This window comes from Panthera pardus, unplaced genomic scaffold, assembly GCF_024362965.1.
Source record: "Panthera pardus isolate Hobbes unplaced genomic scaffold, ASM2436296v1 HiC_scaffold_8, whole genome shotgun sequence".
NCBI lineage: Eukaryota > Metazoa > Chordata > Mammalia > Carnivora > Felidae > Panthera > Panthera pardus.
Window position 1 is genome coordinate 6,890,974 of NW_026527013.1, and position 17,632 is coordinate 6,908,605.

General features: G+C 40.6%; 1 protein-coding gene across 1 annotated transcript; it reads right to left on the reverse strand.

Moving 5' to 3' along the window:
• Positions 1-770: 770 nt before the first annotated feature.
• Positions 771-17,300, reverse strand: LOC109253944 (zinc finger protein 260-like). The gene is made up of 7 exons (XM_053898167.1): positions 17,103-17,300; positions 13,344-13,410; positions 9,812-9,870; positions 8,542-8,668; positions 3,601-3,693; positions 2,700-2,779; positions 771-2,225 (listed from the first exon to the last, which is right to left on the reverse strand). The coding sequence occupies exons 1-7, from the start codon at positions 17,298-17,300 to the stop codon at positions 771-773; spliced, it is 2,079 nt and encodes a 692-aa protein (XP_053754142.1).
• Between the last annotated feature and the right edge of the window lie 332 nt (positions 17,301-17,632).

The following is a 17,632-nucleotide window of genomic DNA, read 5'->3' on the forward strand; positions in this document are numbered from 1 at the left end:
CTATATTCTGGTGGCAGGAATTAGAGTGATTAGTGAGTGGAAGGAAGCAGTGAAGGAGGATTCTAGTGCTGATAATGTTCTAGTTCTCGCCCAGTGTGTGTAGTAGTTAGTAGAGATGTACTCTACCTTGTCAGACATTCATTGGGTTGTAAATTTTTTAACACTTATCTTAAGTAGAAACAGTGTGCTGTGAAAAGTATAGAATTTCAAAGATTCAACCATTCACAATTTTGGTGGGAAGATTCATTTCAGACCTTGTGTCAGGAAATGGTAGGTTAAGAGACATGATCTGGATGAACTACAAATGCAACTTAAAGTCTTTATCAAATAGATAAAGATAATAATAGATAAACACACCTATATCCCTATTATTACCCCTGTAATAACTCAACTTTTAAATTATATATATAAAAAGTTTTTTAAACCTGACGTGGGTTATATTGGTTAGTGACAGCAGTCATTTGTAAATAAAACAACCTTCCTCCCAAGACACACATGAACAGACACTGTAAACATGGTGGCTTAAAACATTAGGCATTTATTTTTCTCAAGTAACAAGCCTTGGAGGTACTAAAATTTTTTCCTTTCAGTTGTCAAGCGGTCACTTATCTATGGGATGAATAAAGGATTGATCACAATCATTACATAACTTAGATTTCTCCCACAGATTATTCAGAGGCTTTGTCTCATTCTTTACATCCAGTTTTTCTCTGCATTTGCTTGTATGCCATAAAGATCGAGAGTTCAAGAACTATTCCACAGGGACATTGCTAGGAGTTTTGTCCAGCATGAGTGCTCTCATGATGCCTCCGAAGGGATAAGAGCTTACTGAAAGCACGACCACAGACATTGCACTGATAGGGTTTTTCGCCAGTATGCACTCTCTTGTGCACGGTAAGATTACCCCTTACAGTGAAGGTTTTCCCACACTGATCACACTCGTAGGGCTTCTCCCCAGTGTGGGTTCTCATGTGTATTGTAAGGGATGCATTCCTCCTAAAAGCTTTTCCACACTCACTACAGTTGAAGGGTTTCTTCTCCCTGGTGTGCTTTTTCATATGTCTCCTATGAGATAAGACACCACTGAAGGCTTTCCCACATTCCTTACACTCATATTGTTTCGTCCTCATGTGAATTTTCTTGTGCAAAATGAGGAAATAATTCACTCTGAAGGTTTTCCCACACTGATGGCATGCAAAGGGTTTCTCTCCAGTGTGAATTCTCATGTGTTCTTTCAGGCACGAGTGGTCCCTGAAGGATTTCCCACAGTCCTTGCATATACACGGTTTCTCTCCAGCATGCATCTTCTTGTGCACTATGAGATTACAGCTCATTCTAAAAGTTTTCCCACACTGACCACACTTGTAAGGTCTCTCTCCAGTATGTATCCTCAGGTGTGTCTTCAGGTATGACTCACTACTTAGTGCTTTTCCACAGAGGTTACACACAACAGATTTCTCTCCAGTATGGATTCTCTTATGTCTTTTAAGGTACGGGAGAATACTGAAGGTTTTCCCACAATCATTGCAGGCATAGGGCTTCTCTCCAGTATGTAATATCTTGTGCGTGTTAAGCCTAGACCTTCTACTGAATGTTTTGTTGCACTGATCACACTTGTAGGGTTTATCCTTGGAATGAATCTCTTCATGTTGTCTAAGAAGTGAACTATCTCTGAAGGTTTTTCTACAGTCACGGCATCCATAGGGCTTCTCCCCAGAGTGAATTCTCTTGTGCCGATTAAGATAAGAGCTTGAACTGTAGGCTTTCCCACACTGGTTACATTTAAAAGGTTTTTCTCCACTGTGGGTTCTCACGTGCAATGTGATAGATGAGCGGCTCTGTAATACTTTACTACACTGCCTACCTTGAACGGAGTTGTCTTTAATGTGAGTTTTTTCATGCTTCTTAAGGTAGAAGGTTGAATTTAAGACTTTCCCAGAGTCACTGAATTCATAGGATTTCTCTCTTGTATGTTCTCTCTCATGTGCACCTAAGAAAGAACTCCTGATAAAGGTATTTTTATCTTTTTTACATTCATAGGATTTCTCCCCAGAATGAACACTGTCATGTGGGTTAAGGTGAGAACAATCTCTAAAGGGTTTCCCAGGGTGAAGGCGTTGATGGGGTTTCTCTCTGGGATGAATTCTCTGATTCTGGGCAATGCTAGATTTCATGCACAAGGCAATTTTATTCCGTTCAATGGGTCTGCCTCCATGAGTTTGTTCCTATTGGTTAAAATGAGTTACGATCACAAGATTTATCACATCAATCGTATTGATTTGAGAATCCCCCCCAACATAAATTCTGACATACACTTAGAATAAGAGTTTACTTAGTATTTTCTTAGAGAATATACACAGCTCCTGTCTGAGTTTATCAGCATGAATAAGAGGAATGTTACACCAGATGGCTCCCAACAGGGTCTCTTTAGTGTTTAACATATAATTGCTTTGGAGTGAATTATGTCTTAAATATTTAATGTCTAACTTCCATTATGAATGTATTTACTTTGGGGATTCTCTGAAACCATTTTTAGAGCTAGGACGTGAGTTTCCTTCCAACTCATGATTTATAGAATTTTCCGTTTTCTATTGTTAAAATAAGAACCTCAAATTACCCCTTAGTTCATGAGTTCCTTTTCCATTACATGGAATTCTGGACTTCTAATAGAGAGCAAGAAATTCTCACATGACTCTTACCTTCTTGCCATGTAGTGCTTCTTTCTCCAAAACATCTTGTTTATGTTGTGATTGTGTGGTTTTAGGGAGAACTATCCCATCTGAACAAATTGGGGGGAAAGTAAGTTTTGGGAAAGAAGTGGTGACAATATGTTGGCAAAAGCAGGTAAACCCCAAGTCCAATCTGAGACAAGTAAGAAACAACCTAGAATATAAAATGATGGGATGGGGGCGCCTGGGTGGCTCAGTCAGTTGAGCTTCCAACTTCAGCTCAGGTCATGATCTCATGGTCTGTGAGTTCGAGCCCCGCGTCGGGCTCTGTGCTGACAGCTCAGAGCCTGGAGCCTGATTCAGATTCTGTGTCTCCCTCTCTCTCTGACCCTCCCCCGTTCATGCTCTGTCTCTCTCTGTCTCAAAAATAAAATAAATCATTAAAAAAATTTAAATGATGGGATGTTTAGGACACAACTAAGACCCGTGTGGACTTCTCTTCAAATAGACCCTAACCTTAGGAAGACAATGTGCAAGAAAAATACATTCTTGATCAAAGGAATGATATTTACATGCCTTAGTGTTTTATATAATTTACTGAGGAACGTTCTATCATGACTGAAAATTATGTTAACAGGCAAAGACCAAGGCTATATATGCAAAATGGGAAGAATTAGACAGTGATTCTAAATGTAAATATTAAAAGGCAAGACAGGTCTTTCTTTCAGAACATAAGAAAGTATGACAGGTTAAAAGCCAAATGCTAGAGAACGCTGAAGTTACACAAATAAGCCCACACCAAACGGTCTCTGCTTTCTCCTCAAATTTAAAGGGTATTTGGTCTAAGTTTCCTGTTTGACTTTTCATAACATACCTCCCTCTCAGCCCCACCAGATCTGGTACAAAACATTCATATATGTCCACTGCTCACTTGAACAAGTATCTTGGTGATTTCTTGTCTCTGATTTCATTTCATCTTCCTGCTGCATCTGGGTGATCAGAGCAGGTCTGCTGAGCTGCTTTTCTATAATGGGGAACAATGCACATGAGAGACCCATGCAGTATACAACAAAAACCACCACAAAACTGTGGTAACAACAAAACCACCACAAAACTGTGGTAACAACTTCATCTTTGAGGTTCTGAAGATAGGTAAGTGTGACTTCAGGAGCAGCAACATGATTACAACAAATTTCTAGCTGACAAAGCAAAAGTCAAGCACTTGGGAGATCAACTTTCAGAATGACAGGATGACGATTCCGTTTAGCTCGTCTCTCCCACTGGAACAACAAATGATGGGCCAAACAAATAGAATCAATTCAGAACCCTAGAAATTAGCCAAAGCTAAAGAACAAATGGAAAAATGTCTAACCAAGAAAAAAAAATCAATGAACTTTGGTAAGAGAAGATGGTCTTTGACATTTTAACTTCAGATTATTTCTACTCCCCTCTCCTCAGCTCCATGGAATCATGGTTAAAAACCACCAGCCTTGCAGTCAACAAAGAGATCTGGCTCTGTTAAAAGAATCAGCCCCAGAATACAGTCATTATTATTTTTCTCAGCTCGCAGCTCCCTAGAAAACCTATATTCTCGGGGTGTTGTGGCTATTGGATTCTACTCAGAGTTCAGCAGGAAAAAAGCTCTTACCCCCAAGGCATTACCTTGGGGAATTTGAAAAGCTCCAATAAGTTCCTGGAGATCCAGAATTATGTGCGCAAGCAAGGCTATGGACATGCCCAGGAAAGATCTAGGAATGGCTAAGACCCAAGTCACTTAGCTTTGGTTGACTTTTGGACCCTGCCCAAGCAGAAAGTGAAAAATAACCTGTCTTATAAGTTACCTGAAGCTTAAAGGTATGATTCCTTACACAGATCTACTTAGTAAGACATGAAGAGACATAGGCAAGGCATTTAAGAAAGCATTACTAATCATTGTTGGACTACTAAATTATAATGACCAGGAAACCAGGCTTAAAAATGAAAATAAGCAGTTTCTAATGAGAAAAGGTAGGAGAAAAGTCTGTGACTGAACACTGCAGGGATTACAGAATCTTTGGAATTCAGCTAGAAAGGTGACTAAACAAATAAGCACCAATAATAAAAACAATATATCTTGATGGCAGAGGCATCTGATACTAGAGTTGATAAAATATGTCATCTAAAATGTTATTTTCATGAGAAAATTGAGACATGCAAAGAAACAAAGTATACCACACATACAGGGCTAAGAAAAGCAGCCAAAAAGAAATGTCCCTTAAAAGGCCCACATTTTGGACTTAGTAGGAAAAGATTTAAAATCATCTGTTATAAATAGACTAAATGGACGACAAACAACAACAAAAGGATGTCCATTCTGGCCACTTACATTCAATATTATATTGAGAGTTCTATCCAGGGCAACTAGACAAGGAAAAATACATATAAAGTTATCCAGTTTGGAAAGAAGAAAAGCCAATTCTATTCACAGATGTCATGAGATTATAAGTAGAAAATCTGAAAGAATACACACACACACAAAAAACTATTAGGTTACAAGATAAAAAATCATATACAATGTATCAATTTTATTTCTATATACCAGCAATGAATATCACGGAAATGAATTAAGAAAACAATTCCATTGATAATAGCATCAGAAAGAAAACGCTTAAGGATAAATTTCACAGAAGACTTAGGCATTGAGAATTACAATACATTGTTAACAGAACCTACAGATCTCTATGGGTAGAAAATATAAAAATGACCAATCAGAGATGAAGAACCCAATAACTTAAATTAAAAGTACACTAGAGGGGTGGCGCCTGGGTGGCTCAGTCGGTTGAGCATCTGACTTTGGCTCAGGTCATGATCTCACGATTCATGGGTTCAAGCCCTGCATCGGGCTCTGTGCTGATAGCTCAGCAAACACTTAAAGCACTACCAAACATTTAAAGAGTGATTATCTATTCTTCTGAAACTATTAAAAAAAATTGAAGAAGAAGGAAATTTTCCAAATTCATTCGATTCCAAAACCAGATAGACACTACAGTAGTGCCTGGCTGGCTCAGTTGGTAGAGCATGTGACTCTTGACCACATTGGGCAAGGAGCCTACTTAAAAAAACAAACAAGCAAACAAACATTCCAATAGATATTTTTTCCCCAAAGACATACAGATGGCCAACAGGCACATGAAAAGATGCTGAACTTCACTAATCATCAAGAAAATGCAATTCAGAACCACAATGAGCTATCACCTCACATCTGTCAGAATGTGAGGAAAAAGAGGGTTGCACTGTTGGTGGGAATGTAAACTGGTGCAGCCACTGTGGAAAACAGTATGGAGTTTCCTCAAAACATTAAAAATAGAATTACCGTATGATCCAATAATTCCACTACTAGGTATTTACTCAAAGAAAATGAAAACACTAATTCAAAAAGATATCTGCACCTCTATGTTTTTTGCAGCCTTATTTACAATGGCAAAAATACGGAAGCAACCCATGTGTCCATTGACTAAATAAATGGATAATAAGTAAGATGTGGTATATATATACAATGGAATATTAACCATAAAAAAGCATGAAATCTTGCCACTTCCAACAACATGGGTAGATCTAGATAGTATAATGCTAAGTGAAGTAAGCCAGAGGAAGACAAATACCGTATGATTTCACCCATGTGTAGAATTTAAGAAACAAAACAAAGAAAAAAAGACAAACCAAAACCAAAACAAATTCTTAACTACAGAGAACAGATGGTTACCAGAGGGGAGATGGGTGGATGAGTGAAATAGTAAAGGAGATTAAGCATATGTGCACTTATCTTAATGAGCACTGTATGTATGAAACTGTGGAATCATTCTATTGTGCACCCGAGACTAATATAATATATGTTAATTATACTTCAATTTTAAATATAATTAATTAATTAAAATTTATAAAGACCTCTATGAATGAGAGAACATCCCATGGTCATGGACTGGAATAATTAATAATGCTAAATTAGCAACTCTCCAGATTGATCTACAGATTCAATGTGGCTTCCCACATTGGAATCCCACCTGGATTCTCTGTGGAAATTGACAAGCTTACTCTAAAATTCATATGAAAATGCAAGGGATCCAGAATAGTCAAAACAATCTTAACAAAGACAAAGTTGGAGAACATACATTTCCCAATTCAAATCTTACTTCAAAGCTATGACAGCAACCAACAGCATGGAACTGGCATAAGATAGAAATATAAACCATTGGAGAGGCATATGGGTAGTTTAGTTGGTTAAGCACCCAACTTCGGCTCAGGTCATGATCTCACGATTCGTGAGTTCGAGTCCCACATCAGGCTCTGCACTGGTGGTGCAGGCGGCCTGCTTGGGATTCTCTCTCTCCCTTTCTCTCCCTCTGCCCCTTCCCCATTTGTGCTCTCTCTCTCAAAATAAATAAACCAACTTTTAAAAAATATATAAACCATTGGAATAGAATTGAGAGTCCAGAAAATAAGTTGGACTTTATTAAAATTAAACCTTTATGCCACAAATGATACCACCAAAAAAGTGAAAAGGCAACACACAGAATGTAAGAAAATGTTTGTAAAATTATATATCTGATAAGGGATCAGTATCCTGAATACATAAAGAACATTCACAACTCAACAGAAAAAAAAATGGCAATCTAATTCTTAAATGGGCAAAGGATTTAAAAGGATATTTCTCCAAAAAAGATATATAAATGACCAATAAGCACATGAAAAGTTGCCTAATATCATCAGTCATTAAGTAAATGCAAACAAAAGCACAATGAGATACCATTCTAAAAACATTAAGATAGCTATAAACAAAAAGACAGGCAGAAATAAGTGTTGGCAAGAATGTAGAGGTTTTGGAACATTTATACATTGCTGGAGAAAATGTAAATAAAATAATACAGCCAACTTGGAAAACTGGCAGTTCTTCAAAATGTTAAGCAGAGAGTTACCAAATGACCCAGCAATTCCACTCCCAGGCACATACCCAAAACAAATGAAAACATATATCCACAGAAAAACTTGTATTACATGAATGTTTGTAGCAGCACTATTCATAGTAGCAAGTGCCAAAAATCTAAATGTCCATCAACTGGTGAATGGACAAACAAAATGTGTTATGTTTACACAACAGAATATTATTCAGCAATAAGTAAGAGTTAGGTAGCGATATATGCTATAACATGGATGAACTTAGATAGGATGCTAAGGGAAAGAAGCACATCACAAAAGACCACATGTGGTATGACTCCATTAATATGACATATTCAGAATAGACAAATCTATAAGTTATTGCAAGGATCTGGAAACTGAGGAGGAATGAAATGCCCTGTAGGCAAGGCAATGGAAATGTTCTGGGATTAGACAGCGGTGATGGTGGTATAACTCTGCATGTGCTAAAAACACAAAACAGACACACATACGCAACACATTGCTTTGTATTCTCTAAATGGCTAAACTAGGGTAGGTAAATGATATCTTAATACAAGCTATTTTTCTTAAATGTAAAAATCTACAAAAACCTACAAGAAGGGTGCCTGGGTGGCTGACTCAGTTGGGCATCTGACTTTGGCTCAGGTCATGATCTCATGGCCTGTGAGTTCAAGCCCTGCATTGGGCTCTGAGCTGATAGCTCGGAGCCTAGAGCCCGCTTTCGATTCTGTGTCTCCCTCTCTCTCTGCTCTTCACGCTGTCTCTCCCTCACTGAAAAATAAATAAGCATTTAAAAGAAAATAAAAAGCCAACTTTAAACAAAACAAAACAAAACCTACAAGAAACCTATAGCCTATACCACAAGGTAACTGGGACTTACGCATGCCAGAAATCCATGCTCAAACTCAATAAATAAAGGAAGGAATTGTGTCAGCCTTACCCAGCGATGCCAAGTTTCTGTAGTTCTCCAGCATCACATCTCTATACAGTTTTCTCTGACGTGGATTCAACAACACCCATTCCTCCTCGGTGAAGTCCATGGCCACATCCTCAAAGGTTATTGAGTTCTAAAACAATTAACACATTTTGTCTCAACCAGCAATCAACCCCACCAGCATTTTTGGGAAGAGGGTCATGGTGACCTCACTGAGAATGAAAGACCTCTTTCATAGTAATTTCAAAATCCTAGGACTCAGTCCTCTTCCCTCTCACTTCTTTTAAAAAAATTGTTTTTAATGTTTATTTACTTTTGAGAGAGAGAGAGAGAGCATAGCAGTGGAGGGGCAGAGAGAGAGGGAGACACAGAATCCAAAACAGCCTCCAGGCTCCGAGCTGTCAGCACAGAGCCCGACACAGGGCTCGAACTCATGAACCATGAGATCATGACCTGAGCCGAAATCAAGAGTTGCACACTTAACTGACTGAACCACCCAGGCTTCCCTACAGTCTTACGCTTTCTATCTCCAGGATCCACCACAGACTTGAACACACTGCAGGTAAAATACTTGCTAAATGAATACATTTTTCCACACAGAATGACCATACATTTTATATCCTTTTACTTCCCCTAACATCATTAGGCAGCAAAGATGACTGAAAAAAAATTTGTAAATAGTAGAGTAGCGGAAGAACTTTGTTGGAAGTCCCTGAGCCGCCATCAGGTCTCAAGATCATGGATGGGTTGTAAGGCTTCTACGAAAATTCAAAGGGAAACCTCACTGACGTGGTGTTGGGAAGCCAGCAGGGGGAGCTCTCGCCCCCTACCCCTAGTGGTCAATTGCAGACCCAACCGGAAGAGTCAGATCTCGCAAATCCTTCCTTTACTACCCCAGCAGGAGGAAAAAAGATTTTCTCCTCCTTAAGCAACAGCCCAGGGAATGAGACTGCCTCAACTTAGCCAATGGAAAGCCACCATACATTGAACTCCCAGTTTATTCAATAGATAGTTTGCTTATAGGAGCCTTCCAACTCCCTCCATTCCTCTATGAAAGAGGTTCCCCTTCTCTGTTCTCCAGACTTGCCTATAGTTTTGCTATAGCTTTCTTGTCCCAAACTGCAATGCTCTGCTATTCCTGAATAAACCCATTTCTGCTGGTAAAATCACTGACAAGTTTTATTTTTAAGGCTAACACTCCAGAGTGTTGGCAGGAAACACATTCACTCCAGGAAAGAATTGTATTGTAGGAGAAAGAAAAAGATTCCTGACTCACCTGTAACACAGAGTGGATGTTTTCCACCTCTGTGACCCTCGCATGGGCATGAGCAGGGTCTAGAACACGCAGAGATAAAAGACAAGGTGACATGGGAGTCTAGGCACATCCAATATTGTTGACACTCACGAGCCTAGAAATTGCCCCACATCAGTTGAGTCACCCCCCAACACACACATTCACACACACAACACACACAAAGCATATTATCCAGAGCAACCTGCCCTGTCCCCCAGAGCCAGAAACTAGGGTGCCTTAATACCCACGAGGAATGGATTTAGTCTCAATTTTCCTAGGCACAGAAACTGAAACTCAGAAAGATGGAGTTATCTTTCCCAACTTTACAGAACAAAAGGATGGGATAATGAAGTGCCACCCTTAAATATTCTTCCATCTCCCCAAGATGTGCATTGTCTTTCCTCCAAAATCCCAAAGGGCACTGAATCATACATGAGCAAATTATGAGGCTCCAAGAGTTTGTAGAGTTCTACACCACCTCCTCGCATTTCAGCCTTGCCTTCCCAGTTCTCCTCTGTGGCTACTCAGCTCCCTGCTTCTGTACCCACCTGGGGTGGAGAGACCACGTAATTCTAGTGAAGAGCATCTATCCTAGGAACTTACCAAATCCAGAAGACAGATGTGTGGCTGCCATTTTGCAAGTCTTTGAATAAACATGCCCAGGATGCTCTTTTTCTTGCATCTATGGTCCACTGCTGTCAGGGCTCTGAAATCAAGAAACATTAACAAGAGAACCTGCAAACTTGCGATTTGATCCTGGGTCTTTGTTTTCCTTGCCTTGGACAACCTCAAAGCAGTATGGCAGGGGTTCTTGATCTTCCTCATCCCTAAGGCAAATCTACCATATCACCAAACCACATTACCCATCATTTGTCAAAAATCCCATCTCCGTTGAGCAACTATACTGGTTTGTCATCTGCAATGGCACCAACACATAGACCTGACTCATTAGAGTCATCGGCACCTGACTCCTACTCTTTGACTCTCTGCCTTGATTCAAGAGGATTCTATGTTCTTGGGCATAAACTAGCAAACATCCGTGGATTCTGCATCTCAGTTACAAACCTTGAATTTATCGTCACTAAGACTCTTAACCTCTCCAGAGCAAAAAGTCGGGCATCCCTGAACTCCCTGAACATAGTAGCTATATTTCTACCCTGTTCACTTTTTAATCTGTATTGCACCTGCTCCTTTACCTCAGAGAGGCATCCAAGCTGTCCATCCTCCAATTACGTTGCTATTTATAACCCCCATTTCCTTGACACTACATATAAAACGCCATGGCCCATCATTTCAATAATATATTTCCCAAAACCTCCAGTTCCTTTCTCTGTCCTGCTGTAACCCCTGCTCTGGATAATTCTAGCCATCTGTCTATCCTACCTGGATGATTCCCACCTAACCAGTTATATGGGAAGCCCTAAAAATTTGAGGTCTTGTCTACTCTAAACAGGCCTTCAACACTAAAGGAAGAGCTCCACTGGCAATTTAACCCTCTAGTTATCCAAAACTCTTTTCACAATTTCTCCGGGATTTTGAATTTCACATGGTCTCCACTTTCCCTCTTCCACAACAAATGATCTGATATCTTACTTCACAGAGGAATAGTGACAATGATGAGAAGGATCGTTCCTCTCTTTGCCACGAATTCAAAAGTAGTCCGACACCATCATGACTTCTTTCACTTTCCAGACAAGATGTCTTCCTTAAAAAAAAAAAAAAAAAAAAAAAAGGAAAGATTTTAGGGGCGCCGGGGTGGCTCAGTCAGTTTAGTGTCCTGCTTTAGCTCAGGTCGTGATCTCATGGTTTGTGAGTTCGAGTCCCACATGGAGCTCTAGGCTGAGAGCTCAGTGGCTGGAACCTGCTTTCGATTCTGTGTCTCTTTCTCTCTCTGCCACTCCTCCTCTTGTGCTCTGCCTCTCTCTCTCAAAAATAAACATTAAAAAAAAAAAACATTATGGGGCGCCTGGGTGGCTCAGTCGGTTAAGCGGCCGACTTGGGCTCAGGTCACGATCTCGCAGTCCGTGAGTTCGAGCCCCGCATGGGGCTCTGTGCTGACAGCTCAGAGCCTGGGGCCTGTTTCAGATTCTGTGTCTCTCTCTCTGACCCTCCCCCGTTCATGCTCTGTCTCTCTCTGTCTCAAAAATGGATAAACGTTAAAAAAAAATTTATTAAAAAAGAAACATTTTAGGGGCGCCTGGGTGGCTCAGTCGGTTAAGTGTCCGACTTTGGCTCAGGTCATGATCTCACAGTTCGTGAGTTCGAGCCTCGCGTCAGGCTCTGTGCTGACAGCTCAGAGCCTGCAGCCTGCTTCACATTCTGGGTCTCTCTCTCTCTCTGCCCCTTCCTTGCTTATGCTCTGTCTCTCTCTGTCTCAAAAACAAATAAACATTAAAAAATAATAATAATAAATAAATAAATGAACATTTTATTTTTAAGTAATCTCTACATGCAACATGGAGCTCAAACTCATAATCCTGAGATCAAGAGTCGCATGCTCTTCTGACTGAGCCAGCCAGGCACCTCTCTTCCTTCTTACCAAAAGCCAATATCTCTTACCTTTCTATGCCAGGGCTTCTCATCCTTGGCACTACTGACATTTGGGACTGGATACTTTGCTCTGGGGGCGCCCATATGCTTAGCAGCATCTCTAGACTCTACCCAGTACATGTCAGTAGTATCCCCTCCAGTTGCAAAATTACACTTGTCTCCGGATATTGCCAAATGTACTCTAGGGTGCAAGATTGCCCTCATTAAGAATCATTGGTCTTATCCCTTCATATCTTCTCTCAGAAAGCTTACTCTATTGATTATTCCTTGGTTCTTCTTTTCCATCACCACTGTAAGCAGAAAGAGTTAGGGGTCCCCAGGAAAAAGTGAGACATAGCTTTTTTGACATAAGAAGCCATTTCAGGCCCCAGGCCACCTTGCAATCTATGCCTGACCAGCACTACTTGCCCAAACCACATTCTTGAGTTATCTTTGCAGGATTTAAACTCCTTTGATCACTCAGACAACAAATGGGAGTCTAAGAACTGATGATGTTGACCTTCGCCGGCCTTGTGAATTCCATCAACTAAGACCTGGACTCTATCACCTTCAGGTGACTTTCGCCCCAATTCCATGCATGATTCCCCACTGCACAGGCCCCTTCATGAATGTGTATGTGCTCTTAGCTTAAACTTCCAGTTTTGTTGTTGGAGGAGACACTGCTTTGGGAAATGGCCCATGTTCTCCTTTATTCGTTGTAAGTAAAACCCTTCCTTTTCCTATTCTTTGGCTTACTTGTGTCCTTTGACTCAATACCCACCACAAGGTGAACCCAGTTTTGGGTAACACCACCAACTTCTGTTTCAGGGTACTTATACCTTTAATATTTAAACATAATTAACTCCCATCTTGAAACAAATTTATGCCTCATGTCCCACTTAGCCCTCTGGTTACCGCTCACTCTTCTTCACCACCAAACTTCTTGCAAGGGTAGTCTACCCTCATACTCTCCCCATTTCCTCACCTCCCTTAATATGCTCCAAACTGGTTCCCACCACCACCTTCACCACCACCAGTCCACTGACACTATTCTGCCAAGATGGCCAAGGATTGAAGAGAATTAATGAGAACTAATCCAGTGAATGGATTTCTGTTTTTGACTAAGTTGGTCCCTTGGAAAAACTCTATCACTGCTCTCCTCTGTAAGTTATTTTCTTCCCTGGGCTTTTGTGACCACAACCTCCCAGTGGTCATCTTACTGCCCTGGCTACTCTCTTTCATCCTCTTCTCCCACTGCTGACTGTCCTTCAGGATCAGTCCTGGCCTGTTTCTTGCCTTATTCTGTGCCTTCTGTATCTACCCATCCATCCCCTTGAACTTAAATTTCATCTCTAAGTTGATAACATGCAAATGTCCAGTTTGGGATCTCAAATTTATGCTTAAGACCCCATATCCTGCTGCTTTTCAACTACTGTCATCTAAAATTTTCATAGACTCCTTTGATGAAACTTAAAAACTGAACTTACTATCTGTTTCAGAAAACTGTTTTGGGGCGCCTGGGTGACTCAGTCAGTTAAGCATCCGACTCTTGATTTTGGCTCAGGTCATGATCTCGAGGTTTGTGAGTTCAAGCCCCACATTGGGCTCCTCACTGACCATGTGGTGCCTGCTTGGAATTCTCTCTTTCTCCCTCCCTCTCTGCCCCTCCCCCACTTGTACTCTCTCTCTCAAATAAACTTTAAAAAAGGAAAGTTTTATTTCAAACATTTGCACTCTCAGTAAGGCATGAGTTCCCTGGCTACTCAAAGTAGGCAGAAAGGATTATTGGCATCACATCCTTCCCCCATCCCACAGCTGTAGTTAACTGAAACAAGATTAACCATTTGACAAGCACTTCTGGTCCCCCATGGGCTGGAATCAATTAAAACCTAACAGCACCCTCCATTCCTCTCCCCCAGCCCACAACAGCAGTTGAAAATTTAAAATATAGGCACACTCTGGGGCGCTCGGGTGGTCAGTCGGTTGGGCGTTCGACTTCGTCTCAGGTTATGATCTCACGGTTTGTGGGTTTGAGCCCTGCATCAGGCTGTGTGCTGATGGCTCAGAGCCTGGAGCCTGCTTTGGATTCTGTGTCTCTCTCTCTGCCCCTCCTCCACTCACGCGCGCGCTCTCTCTCTCCTTTGGAAATAAACATTTTTAAAAAAATATAAAATAAAATAAAATAAATAAAATAAAATAAAATAAAATAAAAATATTGTCACACTCTCTCCCCCACCCCCAAAGACAGCAACAAATCCCTTGAAACTAAAACTACTCCGGATAGGGGAAATTGGTTAAAACCCACACTAATCCAAACCACACCCCCTCCCCCTCCCCCACCCCTCTCAACCCCCAAATCCTATCAGTCATATAATGGTGCTTTCTCTAGAGAAAAATCTCCCCAACTACATGTATAATTCTATTCTGTTGTTTTTCGGTCTCTTTAATGTCATTTTTTCAGAATCACCTTTGTGAGCCCCCCATGTAAAGCTAATCTCCTCTTACTAAGAGCTGCTATTCTACTAAGAGTAGCCTTCTTCACAATTGATAATTACATATTTAGTTCTTTGCTTACTTACATTCTTTCTCTTCCACTAGACTCTAATGTTCAAAAGTACAAGAGAGGCCTTTTCTTATTTAAACACTATACCTAGTCACTGGCACATCACTAGCCACATCAAGTGCCCAGAATCCTGGGTAAAGAAATGAGTCTCCAAAGAATCCATTCCAACATCTGTCCCCATCCCTCATTCTACTTTGAAACCAAGTGTCTAGATCGCTGTCATTCATTCCTAAATGCTTAGGACTAATCCTTAATCCCATCTCCATCCCCTCAAGCTTGTTCTTCCTGCCCTCCGTCCTCACTTCCTCCAAGAGCTAGCTCTTCTAAACACAAATCTGTGGAAGTGATGAATCACTCAATTCTACTCCAGAAACTAGTATTACACTATGTTAACTAACTACAATTTAAATGAAAAAAATTTGAAAACGAAAAACATAAAAAAAAGATAATCTAATCATGGGCCACCCCTACTCACAATGGCTTCCTCCCAGCCTTAGAATTAAATCCCAATCTTGCTTTCAAGGTTCCCTATCTAGCTCACCTTCCTCCTCTCTTGCTTTGTTCTCAGCCCTGTCCTGTCTTGCTCAGTTCCCTGAGCACTCCAGGCTCCTGGCTGCTCCAGGGATTTCGCACAAGCCGTCTTGCTACAATGCTTTTCCCATTCCCAGCCCCACGAGGGCCCCAGCCCGCTCCCTAGCTGTCCTGTAGTCATTTCTAAGATGGCGGCTTCAAGGTCTTTTCTTTCCAAGAACCCTTCAAGCAAGTCCTCTCCTGAAATCCTTTCATTTACAATAATTCACAATCAACCCTCATTTATCACACTTAATAGCTGGACTATAAACTCCAGGGGACCTGACACTTAGTAATTTTTTTTTGTCATTAAATCTGTGGGACTGAGCTATCAGTAGTAACAAGGTCAGTGTAGGCAAGTAATAACTGTTTGTGGACCACTCACGGGCAACAAAAACTCGCTCCAGTAACTTTTTAGTGTGAACATACTAAATGATAAAAAATGCTAAAATATATGCAACAATAAAAGATATATTGAGTTTTTGAAATAAGATGAATTCTATCTAGGTAAACAGCTTCAAATTCTGTAAGAGTACTCTTTTTATAACCAAATCCCTTCCATTTAAAACCAAAACTAATACCTAATTTTCCTGTTATGTTATATCTGGGAAATAAATTTCATTTCATTAACACTGGGCAAAACTCATCTCATGTAGTCAATTCAGTTCTGATTTCAGATAACATCTTAGTGAAGTTACATTATTTTTTTTACAATCTCTTGATTTTCAAGCATTGGGAATTGTAATTTTAGTTGAGCTCCCTTGAAAAGGACAAAGCTGACCTTGATAATAGAACTCATGATTAAAAGGTAATATACTGCCCATCCTGATATCCTGTGGACAAAACCTACCCAACATAAATAATTGGAAAATTCCATCTCACAAGATACCCCAACCTCAAAGCTCACCCTGATGCCCTCAGTCAAGAGCAAACGTTCTGCAAATTAAAAATTCCCTTACAAAGTGAAGGGTAGTGGGGAACCCCTGCCGCAAGTTCCATTACTCACCAAGACACAGAAATCCATAGGTTATCAAGGTAAGGGCTTGAGCCAGGCTGATGTTCACGTACTTCTACCCTACGGCGTGCTTTCTGGCTGAAGAAACTCACAAGGTCACTGACTTTTATCTGGTAATGCAACTGAAAGGACTAAAGGATTAAAAGACACGCCCTATTCTCCTTGACTACACTTTCACAGGGCACTTTATTGGTGCCTTTATTGGTAAAACAAAGAATACGCCCTGATTAACCTAATTCCTGCTTACTTGGTACTTCCTAAATATCCAGAAAGATATGACTCAGAAATTTCAATAGAGTGATTCGCTGCCTATGAGAGTCTAAGTCGTTGCACCTCTTTGCAGGGTATTTTATCAAGCGCTCATTCACTGAATAAATATTTATTGAGTGCCTACTGTATACCATACACTATTCTAAATGTCAGGAATGTGGAAGAAACAACTAATAATTATGCAGAAAAATCAAGTAAGAAAGCTGCACAGAGGACAAGAGAAGTAAATCGTAAAGGTATAGTGAGTGATTGATGCTGGTGAGCACAGGAACTTTTTTTTCCTGCCTAACTAGCGATTGTAGGCTTTTTTTTTTTTTTTAACTGACCTGTAGTTGACACAACACAGGCACCCTTTGAGGAGCTAATGTTCCAGCTGAGACCTTGATGAAACTGATCAAACTCTGAGCTTGACATAATTTAGGATAAATCGACTGAGAAGGCTGGACCTTAAATTTTATGAGGAATTCCCCCCTATAACTTGTTTGCTCCAAGTCAGGCCCAGATTCCCCACCCCTCCCCGACATGCCTCCAAGTGAACATTCCAGCCTCGTCTTTCCTGTTAGTGCCGTATTTAACGTATTTAACGCAGTCTGCTGAGTTTCGAGACACACCCTGTCCCTTTCCCAAGCCACCGGCCTCTGCATATGAAAGCTTTGTTCACCCACCCCTCCCCTGTTCTGCATATTCTTTGCAGATCTTCCCGTTGCAAGAGTCCCCCTTAAGAAAATCTTTCCTTACTAACTTTGAAGTGCCCCTTAAAAAAAAATTTACCAGGGCGCCTGGGTGGCTCAGTTGGTTAAGCCTCTGACTCTTGGTTTCAGCACAGGGCATGAATTCAGTTCCAGAAGCTCAAGCC

Coding starts and splice junctions, on each gene's coding strand:
- LOC109253944 (XM_053898167.1), bottom strand. CDS start 17,300: ATGTCGGGGAGGGGTGGGGAATCTGGGCCTGACTTGGAGCAAACAAGT. Junction 8,669..9,811: donor ACATCCACTCTGTGTTACAG/GTGAGTCAGGAA, acceptor TAATTGTTTTAG/AACTCAATAACCTTTGAGGA. Junction 2,226..2,699: donor AAGCACTACATGGCAAGAAG/GTAAGAGTCATG, acceptor TTTAACCAATAG/GAACAAACTCATGGAGGCAG.